This window comes from Platalea leucorodia, assembly GCF_965183815.1.
Source record: "Platalea leucorodia genome assembly, chromosome: 6".
NCBI classification, from domain to species: domain Eukaryota; kingdom Metazoa; phylum Chordata; class Aves; order Pelecaniformes; family Threskiornithidae; genus Platalea; species Platalea leucorodia.
Window position 1 is genome coordinate 66,452,628 of NC_138828.1, and position 27,393 is coordinate 66,480,020.

Consider the following 27,393-nt stretch of genomic DNA (forward strand, 5'->3'; position numbering starts at 1 on the left):
ACGACTGTTCCATGAAGCAACTATAATTCTATGGCGTCGTCATCCACCGGCTTCTTTCTTGATCTAGACGTCCCCGGAGTTGGTCTTGCCGTAGTTACTATGATGCCAGATGACGGGAGGGTTTCCCGGAGGCGTGAGAGGGGCAAGGATGTTGGTGCTGTCTCAGTAGTCCGAGGGCTACCCTTTTTTCTTGGGGCTGGGGGCTGTCATCCTCTTCCTTGGGGTCCTTTAGTAAGCATGACCATGCAGTATACAATGTAAACTGTGTATATATATATATATATATATATATATATATATGAAAGTTCATATGATTTCACACTACAAGGATTCATAGGGAATGAGATTTTCCCAAACAAAATCCAGGCTAGCTAGGAGGAAAATAACTCATCCCAGCGATAGCGCTCGACCGCTAGCACCGGTCGCCCTGGGAAGTTGTCATTTTAGCTGGTATTTTTTGTCGCTCGGGAGTGAGGAGCCGGGGGCCACCGACGCGCTCTGCCTCCCGGCGGGGCTTTCGCCCCGCCGGGAGGCAGAGCGCGTCGGTGGCCCCCCTGGGCCAGCATCGCCCGGGAGCCGGTGGCCACCGCTCCGCACCGCCCCTCGCAGCGGCGGGGCGGCGCCGCGCTGATGTCAGGGCGCGGGAGGCGGCGGGGGAGCGGCCGTCGGGCAGCGGCGGCGGCTGCGGGATGGCGGCCCCGCTGCGGCGGCTACTGGCCCTCTGCACCGCCGCCGCCGTGCTGGTCCTGGCGGCGCCGAGGAAGCCCCCGCGCTGCGCTCCGCCGTGCAGCTGCTGGCGGGAGTCGGCGCTGTGCGTGGGGGCGGCGGGGGCACCGCGCAGCCTGCCCGCCGGCCTGGGCTCCTTGTGAGTGCGGGGTGCCCCGGGGAGGCGCGGGGTGCGGGGCCGCCCCTGATGGGTGACTTCTCTCTTTCCAGGAGCCTGGTAAACGGGACCTTCTCCGAAGTCAAGGACAGGATGTTTTCCCACCTGCCCTCCCTGCAGCTGCTGTAAGTATGGCACTGGAAGAGATCAGCGGCCAGGTAGCCCTTCGCCCCTTCCCCCTAAAGAGAGTTGCGGGTGCCCTTGCAGAAAGGGGGGTGACGGGTGAACCCCCAGCTTGTGCAGCCCCGCTGCTGTTTCATAACAGAGGATGCATTTTCCACTCATAAACCACTTCATAAAACATATATTTGGTTACTGAAGGAGGACAAAATGTTTTCTGATGCCCTAAGTTCCTGTTTTTAAAAATTCCAGCTTTAATAAGTTTAGGGCAGAGTTTTCCCCCCGGTGCTTCTCACTCGCGCTCACTCTGTGCCCGTGAGTCTCGCGCTGGCTTTGGGATGCTGCGGGTGCGACGGGGGGCGAGCAGAGGCCGCCGGGACACACCTCAGGGGAAGGCTGCTGTGCATGAAGCCCTGGCGTTGTCTGCAGCATGACTCTGCTTCAGCGTCCGACTCGGAGGGCAGCCCCTCGGATGCCTGCTGACCTGATGGACCTACAGGCGGGATGGTCCTCTGCCCCCGGGGACAGCGGTCCAGCTGCCGGCGCTCTGCAGCCCTCCCTCCTCCCTGACCTCAGACAAATCGCTTGGTTGTGCCCGCGTTGCAGTCAGGTGTGTGCCCGCAGCTGCAGCAGCTTCCCAAACTTGCTTTAATTTAGCTGTCCTGGGAGGCAGGAGCAGGGTCGGCACAGATACGGGGTGCGGTACAAGCGCCCTGGGGAGCCCGGGTACTTGTTTCTCTGGTAGTCTGCAGAGGAGCTGTGGCGCTGGCTGTGTCCTGGCCAGCCCGGTGCAGCCCGCCTGTAACGCCCAGTGCCAAGCGGGCCCTCCACACCTCCCCCTGTAAGGACCGGGTTACCCCCAAAGCAAAGACACGCTGCAAAGAAAAATTTGGCAAAAAGATGCGAGGCACGCCAGAAACCCAGGCTAAGCGCCTGCCACAGAGCTAGATGTTAAAACTGGTCTTGGCAAGAGGTAGTCCCTAAAAGCATTTGGCAGCACGATGGCCAGCCTCCTCTCCTCGGGCACCCCCACCTCACTCTCAGAGGCCTGTCTCGCTATCTGGGGGGAGCAGCACCCCATGGAAAACACTGGGGAGAAGCAAGGGGTGGAGGCTTTCACCTTCTTTAGCGTGGCACTGGTCCCAAACCCAAGTTTTTGTGGGACTTGGGGGCCAGCACGGAGCCCTGGGCAGAGGGCAGGGGGACTTTGTCCAGCGGTGAATGGGGGCAAACAGCAGACCTGCGCCAGCTGGGGAGGAAAGGGATGAATCCAAGGGTGCGCTGAGAGAAACCGTGGGTGGAAAATTAGAGACGGGGGAAGTCTGGCTTGTTTTGGATAGGGGCACTGGGAAGAGGGAGGAAGAGCAGCCGAAGGTTATCCCTTTTCCTTAGCTGTAGCAGATTTCCAGGAGGAGATGTTGGGGTGCCTGGGGTGGTGGGGCAGGGGTCAGTTGCTGAGAAGGTCAGAAGTTGCCCATCGCTTTATGCGGTAGATCAGACGTGGGAGCGAGAGGGGTTTGTCACCACAACCACCGCCACCTTGGGCCCTGACAAATTTTCTTGGTTAGTGTAATTTGTGACTTTTCCCTTGAAACGTGAGGAAAAAGAATGATTAAGTGACAAAAGAGATACATGCATAATTGAGCACTTGGGTACCTCAGGACTCTGTCTTCTGTGGCAGTAGCCATGGTAAAATAGTAACGCAAGGATTTATTTTTGATGGCAGTCTGTATCTTTGTCAGATTTCTTTGGGATAATTTAAGGAGCATTTGTCTAGTATTAGCATAATAACCGAGGATCACAGGGAAAGTTTGCATTTCGTGTTCATTAGTCTTCTAAATTAATTTCAGTAAAATGCCTAAAACCATACAAAAAGAGGATTAATAAGTTACTCTAATAAAGCGATTAGTGCAGACATATTCATTCGTAGCAGAAAACTCTGAGATTTTCCAAAAATTACTTCTTTTGAGTAGCGTTGGATTTTTAGACCAAATATGAAGTTTTCCTATTTTCTTAAAAGGAGATCGCTCTCTGTGCCTTTGAACATCAACATTGGAGATCATCCGCTGTTGTGCTTTGATACAGCAAAGAAGGAACTTTGCTGGCAAAGCCTTTCCATAGCATCCTTCTCCCTGACCGCCTTGTCCTGGCTCAGGCGACAGCCGCTCCGGTGCAGCTCTAACATGTTTTGTCCCTGAAGTTCACGCGGGAGGGCAAGGCAGTGCCTGGAGCAGGCAGCACTGGCGCGCTTCCTCGCTGCCTGCGGACGCGGGGCTTTGCTGTGCTAGGACAGCAGGACTCTGTCCCTGGCGGTTTGGGCATGCCTGTGTTTCCAGCTGACGAACCGGCCGCATGAACCGTGTGCTGTCCTCCCATGCCACGGGCCGTAGCCCATCTGCAGGTCAGGCTTGGAGCATCCCCCTGGGAGTGCAGAATGAGCACGTGCTGATCCACCGAGATCAGCATAAATGAGAGCTGGTGTTCATACAAAAGGGCTCCCCCCATTTCTGGGAGCTCAGGAGTGGCGCTGAGATGGTCTCTTGAAAATTTTCGGTGTGGCTGGAGGAGTGGTGGGCAACTGGGGTCCCCGCTCAGCAGACCTACCCTCTAAGCACGGCTTTTCCTGCTCGGGGGACCAGAGAGTCGAGGGCCAGGTTGCATTTAACCAAGGTGAATGGGACAGCGAACATTTTTCCTGGGGAGTAGTGGACATTAACTAGCATCACATTATGCCTTTAGTTTTTTTTTTTTATAGACCATTCCACAGTATTTTATGTGTGCTGCATTGGTGGGGCAATACGGGCTGGAGTCAGTAAGATTAGTTTGGTCATGGGCAATAAACACAACAGGCATAATCCAGTGTGTCAGGTTTTAATGTGCTTTCCTAATGCGTGCTCTCCATTTTCAGCTTGCTGAACTCCAACTCCTTCACTGTTATACGAGATGATGCCTTTGCTGGTCTCTTCCATCTAGAATACCTGTAAGTTTGGTATTTTATGTCTTCCCCTGTCCTTTATAAATCAAGATGGCTTGATAAGTTGCCGAGACTCCTGCTGTGGAGTCTTAGTCTTTACTGTGATTCCCAGGAGCAGGGGAGATGAAAGATTTATGGTCTACTCCTGTGCAAATGTCCTTTATGGTGGCTCACCATTTTTCAGAGGTTGCAGTGGATTTTTAAAATATGCCGTGAGTGCAAGGTGACTCTGTGCAATTACAGCACACCGAAAAGGCCCTGCTGAGCGAGAGCTTGTCCTGGCTTTCCAGAACAGTGCCATCCCTGTCAAGGGGTTTTGAACCTCAGGAAGGAGGCGGGGAAGCCTCTCCTGGCCTGCTGGCAGCCTGAAGAGGAGGTGCAGAGTATCCATGGACTGCCCAGAACAACCATGATTACCAGACTGCTTCTCTTCCCCCAAACTTTCCTCTCCAACTTTGCCTTTTTTCTGATATCCCATTTAATGCCCGTGGCATTTATCTTTAAATAATTATAAATATATAAATATATATTTCATATAATATAAATTATTGTAATGATTTATATTATTATTTAAATCTATTTAACTTTCCTTTTCCTTACTTAGTTCACTTCTTCGTTGATTTTTGCATTACCTTCATTTCCCGATCTTTTTTTTTTTTTTTTTTTTTTTTTTTAGGTCACCCTTTTATCTTTTAAAAAAAGTATTAGCCCCGGTACCAGGTTGTCCTCACTTCATACTCCAGAGGACTGCCATTTCTCTCTGTTACCGGACATGAGCTGGTATGTTTGAAACTGAATATGACCTGCAAAAAAATTCATCATTCCACCCACCTTCCTGTGCTGAAAAGTAGCTGTGGAAGATATTGCTGTCTTTTTCTAAAGGAAGGCCAATGCTCATAACACTGACTCTCACTAAAGTCTTGCAGGCGAGTAGGTATTAAGGCAGGGTATATTCAGGACTAATAGTCTGATAGGTGCGGAGCAGCCAACAATGGAATTTGCAGACCAAGAAATAGAGAATAATGGTAAATGGTATATGCTGAAGTCCACGATTCAGCTACATCTGGATTTTTCAGCAGTAGCGAGTTATCTAATCATTCTCTTTTCCATGTGTCTACAGGAAAAAAAGTAATTTGCAGAATGTTTGTAAAAAGGAAGAAAAACATTTGTATTGTTTCATTAATGGCTTGCTTTCAAGTGCTGATGAGTCTAACACGGAACGTGTCCCAGCAGCATATGCAGTTGTAGCGGTTGCATTGGTAGCTGCAGCCAGACCCCTGTCTGAACGAAAAAATCCTGCCCCTCCCCAGCTGCTTAAAGGGAAAATCTCTGTCCCTGGTTGCCAGCTGCAAACCAGGGAGCAGAGGGAAGACTAATAAAGCCTTGCAGTTTCAATTTCCTTCGGTAGCAGCTAAACAAGTGGTCTCAGTTAATGGTTGTGGTCACCTCCCTGCCAAGTCCACAGCGCTTCCTCTTCCCAGCAAATCACACCTCCGCCGAGTGGGAACCGCGGGCGAGTGGCCTTTCTCTGGGGTTGTTTTTGGCCATGCAGCCGGTAACACCATTACAGCTTCAATAATTCATGTCTCTCAGTTACCAGTGATCAGACCTTACAGAGAATAAGAAAACCCCGCTGACGAAGAAGAATGACAAGTTTCTTTGTGTACAAAGCAAAGTCTCCGGATGAAGAGCAGCTGGGGAGCACCCACAGAAGATACATCTCTATCTATCTATCTATCTATCTGTATCTCCAGCTGTGTCCTGCTGTGCTTGCAGCATTGATAGTGGCATTCAGTGCACCCTTAAACTCACTGGCTCCGTGTACAGAGTCTGGATAAGACAGGTCTGATAAAGACAGAGCTTTGCTGGTGATCAGAGTGGCGTTCCCAGGGTAGCATCCCTTCGAGGCCAGGTTTGGTGACTCAGGAATCTGGAAAAGTACTGAGCCCCAGCCCAAATGTCCATCATCTCGCTGCAGCGTGTTCCATGAAGCCGTGTTTATTTGCACGGACGGGTGAGCTGGCGCTGCGCGGCGATGCCAGGTGCCGGTGAGGGTGGCGGGCGGCAGTTCGTCTCTCTGCTCTGCGGATTGAATTCCTGTCCCCAGGCAGCCTTGTAACGGCTGACCCGCTTCTGACATCTTCCATGTAGACACAGCACCTTCTGATCCGTACCCTTTGTGTGCAGTCAGGGTCCCGGTCACTTCGTGAAGGATTTTGGCTATGTCTAAACTGCAGAACCCAGAGCACTTGTCATCCCCTGCATCCCCATCTTGTCTCTCTTGAGAAGAGCCCTTGGCTCATAGCATTTTTCCTCTGTTTCCCTGGAAGGCAAACAAGGATGCGTGGGAGGAAGGGAGACACTTTTATCTCATAAAACCTTTTAGAAATCAGCATGCAGTTGTCTTCATCCAGGTACAGCTGTACCATGCAATATCTTGATGGCCACCTGGCTGCAATTGCTTTGCAGGGCTGATGGTGTATTTAGGGATGCGTCCTCAAGTGCTCGGGGGTCAAGATGCTCAAATATCAGCTCTTTCTTTAAATGCTGATGTGCAGTCAGGAGGAGCAGCACGCTCCTGGAATCGATACGTGCCTGTCATTATTCCCCCAGCGCACGAGGCCGTGACTTGTGTGCAGCCGGGCACCCTGCAGAGGTGGCGTCCCGGCTGGAGAGACCTGAACTGCGGCAGCAAGAAGAAAAAGAAGGCAGCGGTCTTGCCGTTTATGCCGACTTCGGGTGTCTGCAATCCACGCCACAGCTCTGTGGGTGCAGGGGTGGCACTGTGCGTGCAGCCACGGGAGCTCCCCATCAGAGCGTCTGGGTGCAGTCGGGGCTGCCCCGGCACCGCTGTGCTGCCCCGTGGTTTTAAAATGCAGGTGATTTGTGAGAGGAAGGTAGGACTTTAGCTTCTAAAGTCCCTCTCAGAAGCCTCTCCTACGCAGGTCTTGCCTCACACAACATACCCTGAGAGGATTAACCAACAGAGGAACGATGTTTTTTGCTCTGTTCACTTTGTTCCTCTTCTGCTGGATGTTTGTGTCATGTGCTCTCCCTTGCGCTGCCTGGTACCTGCATCGTTCCTTGAGGTCCGCCCGAGGAAAGGGGAAAAGGGAACGTGAGCAGCTCCACCGAGACTTCCCCGCCTTTCAGTCTGAAGGGGCTGCCCAGGAACCTGCTGATTTGGAGACCATAGCTTAAAGCACTGGTGATGCCAATAATAATGTTAATTAAAGTCTTTTAAAATACTTTTTTTTTTTTCCTAGATTCATTGAAGGAAACAAAATTGAAACCGTTTCAAGAAATGCATTTCGTGGCCTTCGAGACCTGACTCACCTGTAAGTTATTTAACACTTGGTAGAGTAATTTGTACTTGAACAAAACTCTTCTGGGGCACTGCTGCTTTTCCTGCCACATAGAAAACCTCCCTTCTCCTCCGTGCGTCAGCTTCCTCCCGCTGTTGATAACGTGCCTTCAACAAATTAAAAAATGGCCTTTAAGAAATGCCTGCTCAGGGAGCACTGCGGCACGTTCGGCTGCCTGCGCAGACTCGCGGCTCGTGCTGGGGTGCGGCTGTGACCTGTGGATGCTGCACCGGTACCACCGTGATACCACCTACTCGTCATTAACATCCCTGTTTCTTTTCAGTATGCTCAGTGATTGCTCTGTGTGTTACATTTGCACCTGGGCAATAAAAAAAGCTTTATATATTTTGCTTTCACATGAGCTTCAAGCAATCTCCATTCTTGAATGAGAATAATTAATATGTGCCTGTTCCTTGCAACTGTTACCAATGCCAGTGGCTGGACAGTACCAGTTCATTAACAACCTGTACGGGAGCTCAGGCTTAGTAAGAGTCAGCCAGACAAGAGATGGCAATGATGCTAAGCTCTAACTTTCTTTTCTAGTTCTTTGGCCAATAACCATCTCAAAGCTCTGCCACGGGATGTCTTCAGTGATTTAGATTCTTTAATTGAACTGTAAGTAATGAGAATCTTCCTATTGACTGCCTGCTTCTGTCACTCTGTTACTCTGAGTTTTATGTTCTGGGTTTGTGTGGTGCTGTATCTGATGTCTGCACGGAAAAGAAATGTGCATTTTGTTGTTCTAGCTTTTCTCGTTTTAAAATTGTTTACTTGTTAGACTCCTCTAAAATAACTGCTATTTCTCAAATCACTGTTGCTTCTCGTGATGCTGTACATAGCTTGCATTATTGTCCTTCTTTCTGATGTTTCATATAAATTGTTTTTTAGGGAAAGGGAGACAATGAATTTCAAAACTACAATTTCTCTGAACATTTTTTCCTGTTATTGTTGCATGTATTCCCTGAGATTATTTTAGCAAAAGGCATTCATTAAAAAAAATGCTTTTTTTTCTTTTTTGTGCAGTTGTAGCATATTGCTGACTTACTGTCAGTGTTTTCTTGTATAACTGAGCTGTTAATCAGCTTCCCCTATTTTTGGCCTGGCTCTCCCAAACAGCAAAGTATAATTGTTAGCTACAAAAATTGCCAAGGGATCGAAGAACAGGTACAGTGTTGAAATTGCACATACGTTAGTAGGGGGAGGTTAAGTTGACTCCACATCAGCAGTGACTCTGAAAATACAAGCCTTACACCTGTACTTCAGTGTAACACAGAAACGGTACCAGCAAGGCCACTCTGTCAAGCAGCGGTACTGGAGTAGTTTAGTGAAGGAATGGGCTTTATCTGTGTCAGCGGTAGATGGTGGGACGGAGGCTTGCAGCAGACAGCCACACTGCAGGATTATAGTCCTCATCCTATGGAAACTTATAAACCTGAGGGACTTCACACGGGAATCCCAGTGCTCTGTTAGTAAGATTATACATGGGTTTATTTCCTAGATTGAGACTGTTTTTCAAGGACAACACTCAGTGAAGGAGAGTCCGTAGTAAGAGAGTCCGAATAAAACTTAAGAAACTTTCCTGTTCTCAGCTCAAAACCAATTCAAGGCCACTCAGATATTTTTAAATTCAGCATGTCACGGTGATAACAGTTCTGTAGTATTCATATTGCTATCAACCTTTTCAAATATGTTTATTTCTGTGTGTTTTTTTAGAGATTTAAGGGGAAATAAATTTGAGTGTGACTGCAAAGCCAAGTGGTTGTTTTTGTGGTTAAAGATGACAAATTCCACTGTTTCTGATGTCCTGTGTATTGGTCCAGCAGAATATCAGGATAAGAAGTTAAATGATGTGACAAGTTTTGATTATGAATGCACCACTACAGGTATTCAGAATGTATATTTCTAAGCACACTACAAATGGTTAAATATCAGAAGTTTAGACTATACCCTTTCGCTTCTGTGAGCATGACCTGGGGGGAGGAAAGGGTTACATCCAAAGCACTTCTGAGTACTAGAGCAAGCATAAAATGGGAAAATTACATTTCGAAGCCAAAGTAAGTAGCGAGTTTTTATTTGGATTAAGTGATAATGGGAGAAGAGCTCTGACTATTCATATTCCAAAAGACTTGATTATGACTCACTTTGTGACTTAATTTTCATCACAGAACGCTTTCTATTATCTGGAATAAGGCCATATAGTTATGGCAGATGAGCTTCCCAAAATCTCTGTATTTCACAGAAAGCAATGAAAAGAAGTCCAAATAATGTGGCTATATCTGTTATCTTTATTCAATAGGCCACAATTTAATAGCATCAAATGTGGCAGCAATACTGCCAGCAGTTCTTCACGGAACTCCATTAAGTTGGAGAAAAATGTCCAATAATATTCTGACTACTGTAATAATATTCCGACTACTGTCTTGTTTAGGATCTTGATTTTTATTTTAGGGAACGTCAAGCATGCTGAAGGAAGTGAAGAGAAACTTGCATGTGGTTATGCTTATATTTTATGACCGAACAGCCGCAGTTACCTATCTTTAAATGTAGTCGCATCATGTAACTGAGAATATCAGCTGCGAGTATTGTTTTTCATCTTTCATGTATATGATGTCAGCACTCTGCCTTTTTTCTATACAGTAGTATCAGAGGTATTCGAGCTCTCATCTGTCATCAAGGCAGTCATCATCATTAAGAGACAATAGAAAAGGTGATTACTAGTAATGTAAAATAAAGTTTCAGGACAAGGTATGAAAGGTAATCCAAGGGCAGTATGTAAAGGAAAAGAGAATGAACTCAGAATTCAAAAATACATCAGAAGAGCCGCAGAGGTAATGCGCGATAATCTGCTGCATGAAAGGATGTCAGAAACAGGAGAGCAATGTAGCTTAGACCGGTACCAAAGTTATGTTCCTGTGTCTGCCAAATCACCGAGATGCAAAAGTACAAAGTAAAAGCAGGCTTTATTTCATTTCAATCTGGTTTAAGCAATTGAGCAGCACTAACTGTGTGCGAACAAGCCTTATCTACCTGGTCCTCACACCTGTACTGACCTACCTGCCCTCTGTCATCTCTTTGTACCCAGAAACCTAACTATAAAGTTACTACAGGCAAAGTTTGCCCTTAATGTTAGTCCCTTTGTCTGCTGTAAGCGAAATTACACCAAGCATAAATCTAATTTCACATGCTGTAGAGTTTGCTGGGGCGCTAAGGCGTTACAGGGTGCAAGGATTGCCCAGCTGAATATTTGTTCAAATGCCAGCAGAGGAGTGCTCTCGCAGCACGGCTTGTAGCTGTAATACACTCTTCAGATAGCAAAGGACGTTTTCAAACCAGTCATTCCCTGGCTGCCGTGAGGGGAGGCTGTGTGCCTAACCCCTCTGGCCTGGGGGCAGGCGGCAGCAGGCTTCCCAGAGCTCCAGTGCATAGTGAAGGTGGAGGGTGCAGAAGACGTGGAGCTCTGGCATTCTTACAAAGTGTCCAAGAGGGACAGACTGCATGCAGAAATGAGCCGTATGAGACAAACCAGAGATAAGTAGAGTAGAAATGCAAATCTTCAGGAATGTGTCACCTCTGAGACAGCATCACGTCCCCTGCACTGAACTGGAAGTTACCTTGCTCGAGCTATAACCCTGCGGTGGCCTTGGTGGTCTGCAGTGGCAGCCCACAGCTGCTTTTCCCCTCTCTGCCATTGCCTCCCCCAGATCCAAAGGGAGTGTAAATATGCCCATAGTCATTCCTTGAGGACTGATTAGTCACGGGCTCGGGCTTATACCACATTTTGAAGTAAAGCAACATATCCTCTTGGTGTATTCTCCTTTCCCACTCAGTGACAGGCAGTGCTCTGCAAGCCTCTTTCATTCATGTTAGTCTTTAGTATTGTATTTCCCTCCTTTGCCAGGCGTGATCAGACTCTCCACCATTTCTGCTTTCTGGTACTCTGTGTCGAGCATGACTGGACATAGGATGTGGTAACAAGGCAGTTTGCTTGGTAAAACGTGCATCTCGGTGGCTTCATCAGTTCATTGCGTCCTCTGAACTGCTACAGTGGTAACGGGAGGAGAGATGTAAAGAGGTGCTGCCGCATTAAACAAAGAGCCAAAGAACAAAACGCTCCTATTGCTTATTCACAGAGAAAGTGATCCACAGTGTCACTGATCTGCACTTTTAATTCTTTTTGTGATAGCATCTCTTCCATTTCTCACGGAAGAGAAATTCTCACGGACTCCATTGCATCACGGAAGCAGGTTAAGCTGTTTCACTTTGTTTCTTGTCTTTCTCCCACAATGGTGTGTGAGGGGGCTGTGCTGTGGCTGTAAGCATGGCAGGGGAACGAGTACTTACTTTCAGGAGACTGGTAAACGGGCCTTGCACTCGCACAGTCACTGGAAACAGGTTGTGTGTGTGCCTGGGACCTGCTTTGCCCAGACCTGCCGGCAGGGATCATCTCGCCGAGCTTTGAAAGCTTGGTTTCCCCTTTCTTTACATAGCTGGGACTGTCTTCTGGAGGTGGTCCTCTCTCCCCACTGGCTGGAAGGAAGGTAGTTTGCAAATTAAGAGTTACCTGCTCCATACTCACTCCTGTGCTGGAGGTCACCCGTGCCACCATGGTGGGACACAGGAAGGGATGGCTAACGCTCCCTGAGAGCACCCCAGGTCCTGAGTTGCCTCACCTAGAGCAGAAGTCTCCACCGTGGAGAAGAAGGGCTGTGAGAAGAGGGGAATGACTGGTGGCCGAGTTGCAGGATGCAGTTCAGGAGCTGCTGCCCAAACAGGTCATCGCTCCCCTTTCTCTTCAGTGTCCTCCAGCGTCCCCCGTGCGCCTCCTCTCTGCTCTGCCAGCATCAGCGCTCCTGTGTGCTGGGATCAGCCAGAGCAGAGGCTGCCGGGAGGGAAATCAGCCCAATAACAAAAGCATTGGGTCCCTGATCCGTGACGGCTCGTGCCGTTCAACAGCCAAAGGAGCGGAGGCAGAGCAGGCGGCTGGAGGATGGGGGGACCACCCCGGCCCTCAGCCGGCAGAAAGCAGTGTCAAAACCATGTGTCTTGAGCTGCAGAAAGCAGTGTCAAAACCATGTGCCTTGAGCCAGAGAAAGTATCGGGGTGCGCTGGGGTGAGAGGGAGACAGCGACAGCCCGTGCGGCCAGCGGCACGGGGGGAAGCGAGGGCCGCGTCCTCTTCCCTCTCCCGTGCAGGCCGATCCAGCTTAACAGAGAAAAATGTTGGGAAACACCCCCCTCCAACTCTGTATTTACTGTACGAGCTCTTTCTAGCATTAAAGCAAGGCATGTGGACCTGCCTGTAAAACTAAATCAAGCCCCTAAGACCTACATTTTTAGCAAGCCTTTTGTGGCAGCATCTCTTTACTGTGTAACCCTGTTCCACATTAGTCTGGTATTTCCAGCTGGTGCTAAAAATGTTTATTGCTTTTTACTGATTATGACTGATTTTGTTACCCATTTTTACTCATCGAGTGACATAAAGAGCCCAATGACAGGTACAAGTAAAAATAGCTGTGTTAACACTGAATAATTTCTGAATGAGCAGTGGGTTTTAACACAGACTGGTTTGTTTTAATTCACAGATTCCCTCAAAGTGTTTCACAACTGTTCAGATTTCAAGAGGTGTCTTTTTCAGCATTAGTTTTTTTGGTTTTTTCTCAAGATTTTAAAAATATTTTTATTTTCTGTGACAGTATCTGCTATTGTTCCATCCTCAGCTACCTTTCATGATTTATCATACTTTTACTTTCTGCATACTTCAGTGTCAGTTTCCTCCACTCCTTTTATTTTCCCAGTGAGAATGAAGATAACTTTCTTGTTTTCCTACGAGCATTTATGAATCAAGCCCAAACTCTATTTATAATAGTCCCTCGAAGAATGGAGGCTGTCATTTCTTTTGCAGCTGTAGAATCTGCTCTGTTTGTTTAATGGTAGTCATCTGTCTTTATTCTCCGGCAGTGTAACTCCTCAAGGGCAAGGCTTTCAAGTATGCAGAGACAGAGAGTTCTTCATTCAAAAACAATTATTTCATAATGCACCAAAATGAGGGATTCAAGTGAGGACTTAATTACCATTTCACCAAAATCCCTGGATGCTCAGGCCCTTCCAACGTAGGAGTGCATGGTGAAAGCATCTAGCAAACGGAGCTTGATACAGAGCGGTGCGTGGTCCTGCAGAGAAACTCCATCGTAGTGGAAGATGCATTTCCTTTTCTATATATCTGTATCCATACATCACTTCAGCGCAGGCCTTCTGCCACGCTCTAGACCCAAGTGCTGGCTTTTCTTTGTCAGCTCTGCTAGACCCGTTTCTTTTTCTGATAACAATGACCTTGCCCAGCTGTCAGGCCAAAGATCAAATTCAGACCCAAGTCTCCTTGCTTTTCCCCAGACTGACTCTATGCTGACTGCTGACTTAGGCTAGGGTGAATTTTAGAGTTAAATCTACAAAGGCATTTTGATTTTGAGGGGAAAGATTTTGAGAAGAAATCTTGAATTTTGGAGTTATACTCTTAGTCTTTACAGGTTGCTCCAACTCCTCAGTCTTAGTATCTAGAATAAGTTTTCCACTGGATAGTAATTTGCAGGTTGGTTGTATTTTATGCCTAAACTACTTTACAATGCCCCATAAAACGTTACGTTAACTGAGTTTTTGATTACACCATTTTGTCTATGGTCTAGCCGAAATGGGGTTATCCCCAGGCAAACTTCAGATTATCATTTCACTTTCTGCCTGGTTTAGCATAACACAAATTGCTAGTGATTAAATTTGCATGACTTAAGAAGTTATTTGACTTCAGCTGGAAGTTGCCGTCTCTCAGCTTGAAAGTGATTCTAGCAAGGCCATTTCACTTGACGGGAAAGCAACTTCCAGCTGTGGGGAAAGAGACTTCTCTCTCGATATCCTGATTTCATTGATACCAGCCAGCCTAGCTGGAAAATCTGATTTCTGCCACTATTTACCTATTTGATCTCCTTGGCAACTGTATTTCCAGAGGACAGTTTATGAAGCCTAAAGCAGGAGAAGCTTTCCCCTGTTGCTGCATGCCTAACGTGAGCACTGACACTTCCATGCTAGTGTTCTACAAAATCCAGAGTATTTAAGTCATTTTTCAGTGTTAATTGTTATAATCAGCAACCACGTACTCTGTGTTTCCAGCAAGGATGTATCCTAATTGTTGTAAATGTATGTTTCTAGATTTTGTTGTTCACCAGATTTTGCCCTATCAGTCAGTTTCAGTGGATACGTTCAACTCAAAGAATGATGTGTTCGTAGCCATTGCACAGCCCAGCATGGAGAACTGCATGGTGCTGGAGTGGGATCACATTGAAATGAATTTCAGGAGTTATGACAATATCACAGGTACATGAACACTGGGATTCCAGTCGTTGATGAACTGTTGGCGTTTCACAAGGATGAGATTCGTAGATGAGACCAGCTGATGGTTTTTGTCCTGAATCTCTGTTGAAATTGGCAGATCAAAGTGTATAATGTTTGGACAAGAGTGACTCCATGGCGTAGTGCATCTTGTTAATACATGCACATTTAACCTCGCTGTAGCACACAAACTAGGCTTTTTTTGTCTGATCTTGTGAATTGTTCTGAAGGCACAAACACTTGCTGTGAATGTCACACTGTGGCCCAGCTTAGACGCTCGCTGCCTGAATCATACTGCAAGTTAAAGCATAGGCTAAAGGAGCTCTCACTCTTGCCAAAGTGCCTGCAAAATAGAATATAAAAATACTCTACTGCATGTAGAAGGAAATAGGTCTGAAGGATGCATCTAGGGTAGGCTGGCCAGGAAAGCATGTTTCACAGCTGAAGATGACATAGAAATATTTAAACTGTGGTTGTTACCTAAAGAGATGTGCTATAAAGCTTTCATGTTTACTTTCCATTTATAAGCATCCTGGCCAGATTATTCATCAAACAAAAAGCCCATGTGGATGCCAGGTGATTTTCTATTGCTAACAACCATTCTGTCCCTAACTGACACTCATGGTGCTATACAGAGCTCAGTCACACCATGACAGCAGGGACAGAGCCTTTAGAGCTGTTATATGCTGCCCAATTTCCCAGCTACTTCAAGCTACTGGTTCTGAGGTCTCAGGAGCTAAATCTGTCCATGGAGCACCCTGCCCTCCTGTTCCCTGTTACGTGTGATAGATTATTTTTTACCTTGCATTTTGGGAAACAAAGAGTATGCTGCATCCTCATCTAGTGTTGTGGGAAGTCTACAAAGGCAGCAAGCGCCTATCTCCTCAGATCAACTGTGCCACTAACGAAAATTTACAAAATGCTACCCCTCTGTCAGGAAATTTTGGAAATGAAAAATTTTGCTCTTTCAGGTTTTATTGTGTTTTGGTAGCTTAGGGGGAAATACGTACCAGTGGATGTAAATTGAGAAGTCGATGGCCCAAAGAGAGCTAGGAGAACTCTAGAAAAACTCTGGAAATGAAGTTGAGAGTTTAGGTCATTTGCAAAGACAGCTGTCTTCTGGATGTATTTCATCTTCCTGTGAGTGACAGGATTAGGAGACATTTCTGCTGGGGACTGGTGTCGTAGCTCCACACCCAGCGTGCATGCTGAGACTCATTTCTCGAACAACTGTCCTGTGCTCCTGGAAGGCCTGAGCTTAAGCTCTGGACTCTGAAATGTAAGTGAGCTAGAGACTTTTGCCAAGGGACACAGGCAGGTAAAGAGCCTTTTGTGGAGCCTGAAGAGCGTTTTGTAGAGCTCAGGAGCCAGCTATGCGCTCCATGGGGAGTTTCATTACTAACTATATGCTTGGCATGTGGATGGCCAAATTTAGCCCTTTATGACATGTGCTTATTGACCTGAACTAGTTGTCATGATTGCCTTTAGAGTCAACATGCAGAGAATAGGTGTTGCTATGCTCTGCAGAAGGAGATATCTACAGGCAAGGTGAAATCTTTTCTAGAGTGCTTTTTGACTAAGTTAGACCAAAAAGAGCCTGGATGATCAGCTCAAGCATTTGTGTCTATGCTGCAGATATCTTATGGTACTTGATATGAATCCCACCCCTCCAACACTGGAAGGGTGGTAGATCATCCGAGGCTGGCTGTGAAACACCTATGGGTAGGGGGCCAGCAGAAATGCCAGGGCGAGTCTCCCGTAGCGACTGTGACGGTGCACGCATCGAGGAGCGTTGGCAGATACTCTTCTGCTTAAACTGTGCACTTCAGAGAGGAATTCCTCTCTTCTTCCAACAAAACCTTTTGTAAGTAGTCTGGTTGTTACTTTTTTGATGCAGATCTTGTATAGTGACTTGACATTCTCAAAACAGACCACAGCTCAATCTAATCTAATCTGGCAACTCCAGTATTCCTAAATATTTCTAGTTTAACATAATCTCAGGAAGACTTAACAGAAAAAACAGAGTTAAATTTATCTTTTTCATCCTGCTGTCAGGTGATATATCCACAAGACACATCAATATTTCTATTTAGAGTACCAAAAAGCTGGCTCTGGCCCTCTTGGAGCAAGAAAAATAGACTATCCATTCTTCTAGTTAAACTGGAAAGATAGACCTTCCAAGAATAAGAGAATTTGAGATTCCTGCTGAGTCATAAGATAACAACTCTTGTTACTTTGGAATAATAAAATTTGGCTTAAATAATTGTTTTGGATATTAGGGGGCCCCTGTTTGAACAAACAGAGAAAGAAAAAGTATTCTGGTTAAAAAGGAATGAGCATTTTAGGGTGCATCATACTTGCACACCTTGAGGGGTGTGACATTTCCAATATTTGCAGTCATCTTTCCAGTTATTGGGGAGAAAAAAGTATGGCAAGAAGCTCTGACAGCATGTAGTAAAAGACAAAATTATGAGATGGTGGAGATTTAAAAAAAGGGGCAGGGTGATTTGGTAATATCTCTGTGTTTTAAAAGGTGCTTTGTACTGTGCTAATATATGTGCTTTTTCTTTTTTTCCTTTGGGCAATAGGTCAGTCCATAGTGGGATGTAAAGCCATTCTTGTTGGTGACCAAGTCTTTGTGGTGGTGGCACAGCTCTTTGGTGGCTCACACATTTACAAGTATGATGAAAGCTGGACAAAGTTTGTCAAATTCCAGGATATTGAAGTATCTCGCATTTCCAAGCCAAATGATATTGAGCTTTTTGAGATAGACAGTGAAATGTTTTTTGTCATAGCAGATAGCTCTAAAGCAGGTTTGTCAACAGTGTACAAGTGGAATAACAAAGGATTTTACTCATACCAGTCCCTTCATGAGTGGTTCAGGGACACTGATGCTGAGTTTCTCGATATAGATGGGAAATCCCATTTAATCCTCTCTAGCCGCTCCCAGGTTCCCATTATACTCCAGTGGAACAAAGTTTCCAAAAAGTTTGTGCCACACAGTGAAATCCCCAACATGGAAGATGTCTTGGCTGTGAAGAGTTTCAGGATGCAAGATAACCTGTACATCACGCTCACGAGATTCATTGGTGACTCCAGGGTTATGAAATGGAATAGCAAACAGTTTGTGGAGATACAGGCTCTTCCATCCCGAGGAGCCATGACGCTGCAGCCTTTCTCCTTCAAGAACAATTACTACCTAGCCTTGGGAAGTGACTATACCTTCTCCCAGATATACCAGTGGGATGCTGAAAAGAAGCTCTTCGTGTTATTTAAAGAAATTTACGTGCAAGCCCCACGGTCTTTCACAGCTGTGTCAACAGATCGAAGAGATTTTTTCTTTGCCTCTAGTTTTAAAGGAAACACTCAAATATTTGAACACATCATCATTGACTTGAGTTTATGAAAAGCTGCTGGAGTGAAATTCATGTGGAATGACATTTATACACAAGCAAAACAAAGAGAGACCCTTCCAAAGACAGGGTGCACGTATGGAGTGTGATGACATTTTCTGAACTTTTCAAACTTGCATATTAATCAGGGATTGCATTTACTTGGTTGCTGCATGACATGTCCGTTTTATCCTTTTTCAAAGACACTTTGTAATCTGCAGTCATTCAGAGGTGAGTGCAGTGCATTAGGATTCATGTTGACATCTAAGAGAACGATCTAAATTTTACCCAGAAAACTACCTTGAATTGAACGTCTTGTAAAGAAAGTGAAGAGTAAGCCATACAAAGCATAGAAATGCTCTTGACTCTTAAACTAACACGTTAGTAATGATTTTAAGATTAGAGCCAGTTCTTCATGGTTGCTGATGAATTGTGAAAGCAAACAGTAACGTTCCAGAATACACGTTATTTTGGTTTCTTGAGGTCTGTCTTCAAAGTCTGTCTTTATGGTTTATAGTAAGTCTGAGGCATTGTTTTAATTTGTTGAAGATTAAAAGGAAAGTCAAATTGTATTGCGATTTTTCTTCCATTGTTCACTATTTCAGCAACAAATTGTGCAAAACAAATAGCTCAGCCCACAGTAACTGGGTAGCTAGGAAAAGAAGGGCATGTCACTTCTAGACTGTGAGATCTTAACAAGTTAACATAGACAATAACAGAGGTCTGCTTGGTGCCATCAATGACTCAACTACAAATTCCATCCACTTTCTGTTTGAATAGGTATTCCAGAAATTCACCCCATTTTGCCCTAATTCATACTCTTCTTGATGATCCCAGTAGATTCTGGGATGTTTTAACAAGTAAATCTGTTGTGATCTCTCATTCTAGAAGGCACAGCTTAAGCTTAGCCTGAAACACACATCTACATTCATGTACTCGTGCTATAGCTCACCTGTATGCAATGAGATGATTTCTTTTCCAGCATTCTCCTCCCAGCACAGCTCACAAGGAATAAATTCAGGTTTTGGTTATCACAACCTGTATTTGGGGAATCCTCCTTCTGCCTGAGATCTAGATATGACTTCAGTATCACTGAGTCTTTTGAAACAAAGGCAGCTGGAGCTGTTTCAGGCTAGACCTAACCCTGCCTCCAACAAGTAGGGTTTCCTTTTGGTGGCTCCAGGCTTTCACTGGGTTGCCAAGCCGTTGAAGGTTAAACAGGAGGATGTGAACAGCCCATGCCCCATTGGTGTTTTGGGTGGCTACAGACTAAGGCATTCAGCCATCCTAAGTAGGGCAGTCCTGGCACACAGACCCTCTGTCAGAATAAGAGCAAGGTACCGTTTTCCTGGAAAGGCCCTCCACCATCCTTACCCAACAAAGTTGTGTATCCGAGCCCTTGATTGTTCACTTACACAATATGTTTCTTTAAGTTTTCACATCACTTAGCATATTAGGGTGTTTTATCATGTCTTGCTGCTGCACTGCTGCAGCAGCAATAATAATATCCCTATTATTGGATAATAGGGAGGCTTTGCGTAAAGCAGGCCGAGCAAAGGAAACTGTCCTTTATTCCTTCATACTCAGGGCTGTCTCACCATCTCTGTGCTGAGTGAGCTTCATTTTTTGCCCTGGACACGTGAAACATGGTCTATTGTCACAAATAGAGATGTTCTCACTGGCTTTCTGACATCCAAGATGTGAACAGTGCTGCAGAAGAGGATTATGCACAAGGACTCCCATGAGGAGTCATAACCTGCCAGTGACCTGGGATATCACAGCCTTCCCCAACGTTTGCCTCGCTGCTATGAGATAAAATTATTACTGTCAGAGACATAACTAATTTTATTTTGTTTTTAAATGACGTGTTAATTTTTTCCTACAGAGATGCTCATCCTGGTTTTTTTTTAATTACATTGGCAACTTAGCCCATCCAACCATCTGAAGTATTGCACTCTGCCTTCCAAATCCCAATGCGGTGTCAGTCCTGTTGGTTCAATCAGGCCAGTAGATGCAAACCAAGCCTCTGCAGCAGGTTTTAGCAGTAACTCTCTGAGGATTAAGCTAACAAATCTGACAAAACGAAGAGATGATTCGTATGTCTGCTAGTGAATGCAATTTCTTACCGTGTTCCCAGTTTACTTTTTAAAGCGGGTATGGTTTCTTTAAACTGTGTTGTGAGAAGGCAATTTTTTATTGCTTTTCTGTCCAGCGTGCATGTTTAAATAGAGTCAGATATTCTGCCAAGGAGGGCTATTTCTCAGTGCGCCAGCACTTTCTTTCAGGGCTCACTGCTAGTACCATTCCCTCAGCAAGGGGAATCAGTCAAAGAGGTAAAGGCTAGTTTAGGGAAATTGGATCTTGACATTTTTTACTTGAAGGAAAGGAGGAGGATGGAGGAAAAGGGCTTGTGTATCCAATACCAGGAGATTGTACTGTTTTGAGAGCCAAGGGGATTTTGAGACTTGGCTATCAAGTTGAATTAAATTAAAATGGTCTCTGCAGAGACAGGCTTAATAAAGAGGCTAAAGTGATCCACAGGAGTCTAGCTCATTCACATGGGACCAGAAGAAGAAAGTGAGGGAAATGAATTCTGCAGGCAGGCTGCTGCTTCTGCTGAGTAGCTGTGTTGGTTGGTCGGAAAGCCCAGCTCAGCATCCCTCCCAGCTTCAGGAGGAGCCTGGAGTCAGATGCCGGCCCGCCTGTTCTGCTGAGTTAGTGCACAGGAGGTCAAAGTAGCTAAGAGGGAGGGCAAAAAGCACCAGTCGATGAAGAAAAGGGGTTACGGTACATTTCGAAGGATTAAACAAAGGCAGGGTCTCAAAAAGAGCACTCATGCTCTTCCTGCTCCCAAGGAAAAGCTGCAGGATGCAGCCATAACAACAGACATCACGAAGCACTGAAAATACTTTCTACCTTTCCAAATGCAACAACGGTTTTGTCTCAATGGCCTATATTCTGTAATAGAAATTGTTTTGAATAGTAAATAAACTATGCATATTCATGATTTATTGCAACTGTTAGACCATCAGGACAGTGAGAAAGGATAACAGAACATGCCACCTGGTAATTTTTAATGTATTCTAAAATACATACAACTACGTAAAGAACAGTAGTTTATATAAGCGTAGATTTAATACAACGTGCTAGCTACAGTGGGAGCATTTTAAGGCTGTATATACATTGGGCTTTTTTTAGTAAAGAGGAGCTGATGCAATCTATGCTATGACACATGTATGTACTCTTTCAATATATGAATAAAATGTAGTTAATGAGACTAATAGTGGTACGTCGTGCGTGTTAAAATATCCACGCTGTGAAGGTCCACACTGCCAGAGGGATAGACAAGGTGGGCAAACGGGTGCTTGTCCATCCATGACCGGGTTTGGCTTTTGAAAACGTGGAGCAAGCCGTGCTCAGCTTAGTTAAATTCAGTTTCTCTGCCTGAGGTAGCTCGGACCTCCAAGGTTTTGCTGTTCCCTGGCTTTCCCCTTCACTCTTTCCTTACACCCCATCTAGTGTTAGCAAGAATGTAATGCAGCTGTTACTACGATTTTCGGTTCATATTAACCACAGTTGTTTCCTTTCTTCCTTTCCTACCGCAAAACCAAGAGATCTTACTTTTCAAAATAATTTTCAAAATGTAAGATCCTTAAGCAGGTTTCTTACATGAAGAGTGGATAGAAACCAAGCCCTAAAATTAGTCCCTAGATTTTCAGATCTTCACTGTGGGGTCTCCTAAGATTTCTTAAAATTTCACTGAATCATTGGCATTTACTCTGAAATTGCAAAAATAAATATAAATCTATCATCAACAGTGAATACATTTGATTTAACGCAAGCCCTGAGCATTATCCGCTGATCCAGCTAGTCACTAACACAGGGAATAATTCTTTTTGTTTCCTCTTCTTTCTTCAGAGACAGCGCAATTCTCTGTAACTAATTATAGGCTTCTGCAATCAAAGACATGTCTGACATACCATAATGGATGCAATTGCTCCGGGATCATTGCTTTCCTTTTGGGTATTCCACTTTTTTATGAGTCAGCAGCCCTTGTGGTGTGGTTCACTGAAACTCCATCATAGCTCCAACATCAGCTTCAAATCAGCACCGTTTCCCTACCTGCCCTCCCCCGGTTTCTTTGCCCTTGCCAGGTGAACATTTTTTTTTCCCACCCTTTACCACCTTTTTCAAATCTTCCTCAGAAAGCTTCTATTCCTCTTTGAAAGTCACAGCAAGATAGATACCAAGAGAAAAGCGTTCCCAAAGAGCAACGCGGGGATGGTCACTCCTCTGCAATATTTCAAAGGGGAAGAGAGAGTGGGCTTTTTTTGAAAGTTCAAGCTGAAGGCAGATGTGTAACAAACAGCTGTAAGAGTCCCAGTCACCCCCTCTGAGTCCCACTCCCTCCCACCCTACAGACCTGAGCTGCTACCACCTCCTGGCAGCAATGCTCACAGCCAGGAATTACTGAGACTTTTTTTTCACACCTTAACCCAGAAGAAATGGAGCTGAGCTGCTAACACTGCGGTTTTTTCCTAGTACCTGGAAACCAGTCCCTTAACCCCTCTTGCATTCCCCATACAGTCCAGCCTCCGTTTTGAGAAACTGCAGGCTAGATGATCTAATGGGCTTCAAAACTGACCTTGAAAATCTGACAAAACCAGCTGGCCGCATGGTGTTAGAGCCTCCACAAAATAAAAGACTGAGACTGTTAAAGCATTTCAAATGATAGCTACATAAACTTAATCCACCCCCCAGTACCACCTTCCCCATAAGCCATTGCCCTTCTTGCCACAGAGCTGTGTGATGACCTGCAGAGGTGTTTTGCAAAATCTGGAATGGGAGGAAAGCTGCTGTAAGATGAGGTCCATGTCATGAAGCACTAGGCAAATTCTGTTACCTTTAGGTCTCAGTGGATGGTTTGAAGCCATCCATATACATGGTGGGTAGCTGCATATGTTGCAAGTTGGATGGGATTCCTTACAAAGCCACGCACAGCAAAATCAAAGGCAATCTGAACCTAACATCATGGCTCTGGGTGAAGAAAATGTTGAAGGGAAGCATCTGGAGTTGCACAGTGCTGCCCTGGAATGATTCACAGAGGGGTGTGATGCACTTTGACAAGGAGGCAAGGGAGATTTATTTTTTACAATCTCTGGGATGGGTTGAGAGAGATGATACGGGTCTTGGGAAGGCTGGATGAGCAATTTCTATAGGCACCTAGTTATTCCAGTTTTGCCATGTCAGTGAGGTAGCCTAGATGGAGTTTGGTGGAAAGCAAGGAAAGCAGGTGGCAGAAGTTTAATATAAGTAATATTGAAGTAGAGATTAGAAAACTAGAAATGGTGGGGCTGTAGACAAATGTTTAGCTACCTTGAGGGAAACAAATCACATTTTCTAAGCACAGAGATAAATCAATGTGAGATCAGGGAATCAGGGAGAACAAAAAATATGTTTCTAAATAAAGGAAAGGAATAGGAGTGACAGCATATGAAGTGTGAGTTTACTTAATTGCTGTGTAGAGAAAGTATCTAAGTGCCTTTCCAAGGTCACTCAGAGAATGCAATCCACATCATTTTCCTTTCCAGAGTCACCCTAGTTTATGCTTAATTAAACTATGCAAGCTCTGCACACTCTAGAAAATGCCCTTTTTATTACATTGTAGGCAATTTGCATTTCTGAAGGGCATTTGGGAACCATGACATCACCAGAATGAAGGGCTTCTGGTAGCGTTGCTCCCATTTTTATTCATTTGCAATTGTTGACTTTTATTCCAAAGTTCATTTCTATTTCCTGCTTGGACATTAGCACTGGATTGTACAAGAATGCTCATTTTCCAACTTCAATGGCTGTTTCGGTTCTTCTGACTCAGCAGCCCCTTGGGGCTGACTCATCCTCCAGCTGCAGGTGTGCCCTGACAATTAATTCTCCATTTTAGTCTCGTGAATGGAAGGCCAGGGGGTCAAGAAAGTACTCACCACCCACTGCTGGCGGGGTCAATGTGGATGGAGCCTGAGCAGGCACATGGAAGGAGGGAGCAGCACTGCTCTCTGCATGTTGATTACTCGCCCTCTTCCATTTTTTTCTCTTCTGGTCTTGCCAGTATGGTAAATGGTTTTGGCAGAGCTTTACAAAAGCAGCATACCAATGAGGCCAGGATGGTGCAGATTTACTTGGGATGCTTCTGAGAGCAAGCTATAAATAGAAAGGGGAAATAGAAGTTAAATCAGCAACTCTGAGTAATGGCATCTGCCTACTATTTGTTTGTAAACTTGGTAGCCCAGGGGTCTCCTTGGATGCCCAGCTTCTCCTGGTTCCTGCTGACAGCATTTTCTGACTCTGCTTTGTACCATTAGTGTCTGGGGAGAAAACTTTCGTTTTGGAGGAAGGCCTCTGTCACCTCGGGATCTGATTACGGTGCTGGGGTTGCACCTTGAAATCGTTACAATTAAGACTTAATGAAGTGAGTAACTACAGAGTCCTGCAGTTACTCCCCACCAACTTATTGCATCTGACTCTATCATAGGAATAGCTACCACCTGATTTTTACAATTTTTAAAAAGTGAAACCTCATGTTTGGAGTTTTTCCTATAAAATACCACATGATTGGGACTCTGAGAGCCTGGGCATCTCTCCTTCTCTGTCACAACCCAGACTGGGTGAGCTAGGAGTACACTGCTGGCTGAAAATGGGTGCAGGTAGGAGGAAAAAACCCATTCACTTCCAGCTTTTTGGGCTGGAAAATGATAAGGAAATCCTGGGTGACAACTGTGTGGAGAGGACTGAGCTCACATCCATGCTGAATCCCAGACCCACTCCATGCAGCAGTGCAGGTACAGAGGTGTAGGCAACCTGTGTGCCTGAGCCAGCCCATTCCAGCGCTGTGGGAGCTCCACGGCTCCCACGTGATTTATCCCAATATGCATTAAGGATGTACCTGACCTAAGCCAAGAGAATAAAGTAAAATATGAAACTAACTGGCATTTTAATGCCTTCTTGCCACCCTTGGCTTGAAATGGAGTATACATTTGTGCAGACGTGCTTCCCAATCCCATGCTGCCCCCGCCAGTAACAAATAGTGATTTGTTCCTTTACTCTTCTCAGATATGGATCAAGACAGATTTGGGGGTAAAATGGAAGGTAATAGAGAGTTTATCTCCTTTCAATTTTCTTTCTTTCCCCTTTGCCCCCAATTTATTTGCCTCTGTCTTCCTAATCGCTGGGAGATTATTATGTCTGAATCATCAGATGTGAAGAACTGTATGCCATTTCCCCTTAAATGACAGCTGAGATATTTATCTTTATTGTTGTAAGGAGACTCATATCAACATCTGCAGGTCAGATGAGGATAATTTGCCTTTTGATATTCTTGGTGGACTATCAGTAAGGACCAACTGGTGCAAATTGTGGCCCTTTGGTGTGGTGGGCAGAGGAGAACAGAGGTTCTTGTAGCTTGGCATCAGGCAGCTCTGGGCCCCTTTGTTCTTCCCCATGGAAGATGCGGAGGGAGATGATAAACCATGAAAGTAATGAACTAAAAAAACTCTTTTAAAAAGACATTGACTTCAGTGTCCTGTTCTACTCTGGAGTATTTTGGCAAATGTGACCAGGACTTTGAACGCGGTACTGGTAGCCTCTATGATGTTGCTTGGTACAGGGGCTGTGGAAATTATTTCTAAAATGCCTGGAGCTTTAGGATAGGCAGAGATTTAGTAGCAAGGGGCAGGAGGGGAATGCAACTGGGAATAGGTTACTTTCTGATGTGCTGACAGCTGTAGGAGTAGGGGATGAGAATTACTCTTTGAATTTGGGAGCTCATGAAGACGCTGAAAGCTCTAGGCTGCCAGGTGGAGCTGTACACGTCTTTGTCATTGGACAGTAGGCACTGGGCCTTTTGGGAAGGTCCTGTTCAGTAAGCACTGGGAAGGAAGAATCACTTGCAATATGTGAACCATAAAGAGAGGCATGCAAGTCAAGAAGAGCTGTCTGCAGTGAGAAATGCTGGACGTTTGCTGCAGTCATCAGTTGAGGCATGCTAGATTTCTTAGGAAAAAATGAAGGAATGTTCACCTTTTGAGTTGTTATTCGGTTCCTTATTGGTGTTGTCTTTAGTGTTTGCTTTTCTGAGACTCCTTCTCCAGGTTTTATGTAGTGAGCTGAATATTAATTGTGTTTTCTACCTTCTTTTCTATTCTGTCCATGTTGGTCAGGCCTGTGATAGGAAGGATCAGCAGAGACAAGGCATTCAGGTATCGGAAAGGCTGTCAGATCATGACGTGAGCCAAAACAGAAGTTGTTGCAGAATCACAGAATGGCTGAGGGTGGAAGGGACCTCTGGAGGTCATCTGGTCCAGCCCACTGCTCAAGCAGGGTAACCTAGAGTCAGTTGCTCAGGACCATGTCCAGACAGCTTTTGATATCTCTGAGGACGGAGGCTCCACAAGCTCCCTGGGCAACCTGCGCCAGTGCTTCGTCACCCTCATAGTGAAAAAGTTTTTTCTTTTGTTAATTTTTTTCCTTATGTTCAAGTCCTCCCTATGGAAGGAGAGCAAAGAAGAAATATACTGCTTATAACCACTTGCATAGAAAATCCAGCCATTCTAAGAATATTTAATTATCTGTTCCTCTTATCCTTGTCAGAATGTGTATAGATGAAATCACTTCCATGTCATTTGCAGCACCAAAGTGTTCCTAAGTATAGACTTAGCTTAGTGACCTTGTAGTGAATGTCAGCAGTCAGTTAAGTCACCACTTAGCACTGACACTGAAGCTATTTAGGAAGTAATGAGTTGGCACAGCATACTAACTTCTGGAATAACTGGGAGCTTGCTAATGTCTGATGCGTGCCCCACGCAGTGGTATAATTTAGGGAAGAGAATGAGTCACTCCTACTGCTCCCAACTGCAGCCCAAGGCATTAAGTTTGTCTTCACTAAAAACACCTCAGGCTCATCCATGGGTTTCTTCCCTGCTGTACTTCACCTTCACTTGTCTACACTGACAGCTAGCTCAGGATCTTCCCTTTCAACCCAAGAAGACCAACTATCCACGAATACTGTGACATTGAGGTAAACACTATAAAAATTACCTAGAGTCATAACAACGATGATGAAACGGTCTACTGCAAACGTTCTGGTCTGAAGTAGGTCATGAGTTGTTCCCAGGGTCTCCCTATGGGTAGGCTAAAGAGAATGCTTATTGGGCCCTCTCTTATTTGTAGGAGCTTGGGTGGTAGGAAAGCTCAACCCTCCCCTATCCTGAGGGAAGACAGGGTCTGGTAG

General features: G+C 45.4%; 1 protein-coding gene across 1 annotated transcript; it reads left to right on the forward strand.

The window, feature by feature from the left end:
• Window positions 1-689: 689 nt before the first annotated feature.
• Window positions 690-21,276, forward strand: LGI2 (leucine rich repeat LGI family member 2; the record flags this gene model as incomplete). Its single annotated transcript, XM_082315242.1, has 8 exons — window positions 690-865; window positions 937-1,008; window positions 3,912-3,983; window positions 7,244-7,315; window positions 7,886-7,957; window positions 9,056-9,225; window positions 14,539-14,703; window positions 17,307-21,276. 8 exons carry the CDS (start codon window positions 690-692, stop codon window positions 18,122-18,124), a joined length of 1,617 nt encoding a protein of 538 aa, XP_082171368.1. The 3' UTR covers window positions 18,125-21,276.
• Between the last annotated feature and the right edge of the window lie 6,117 nt (window positions 21,277-27,393).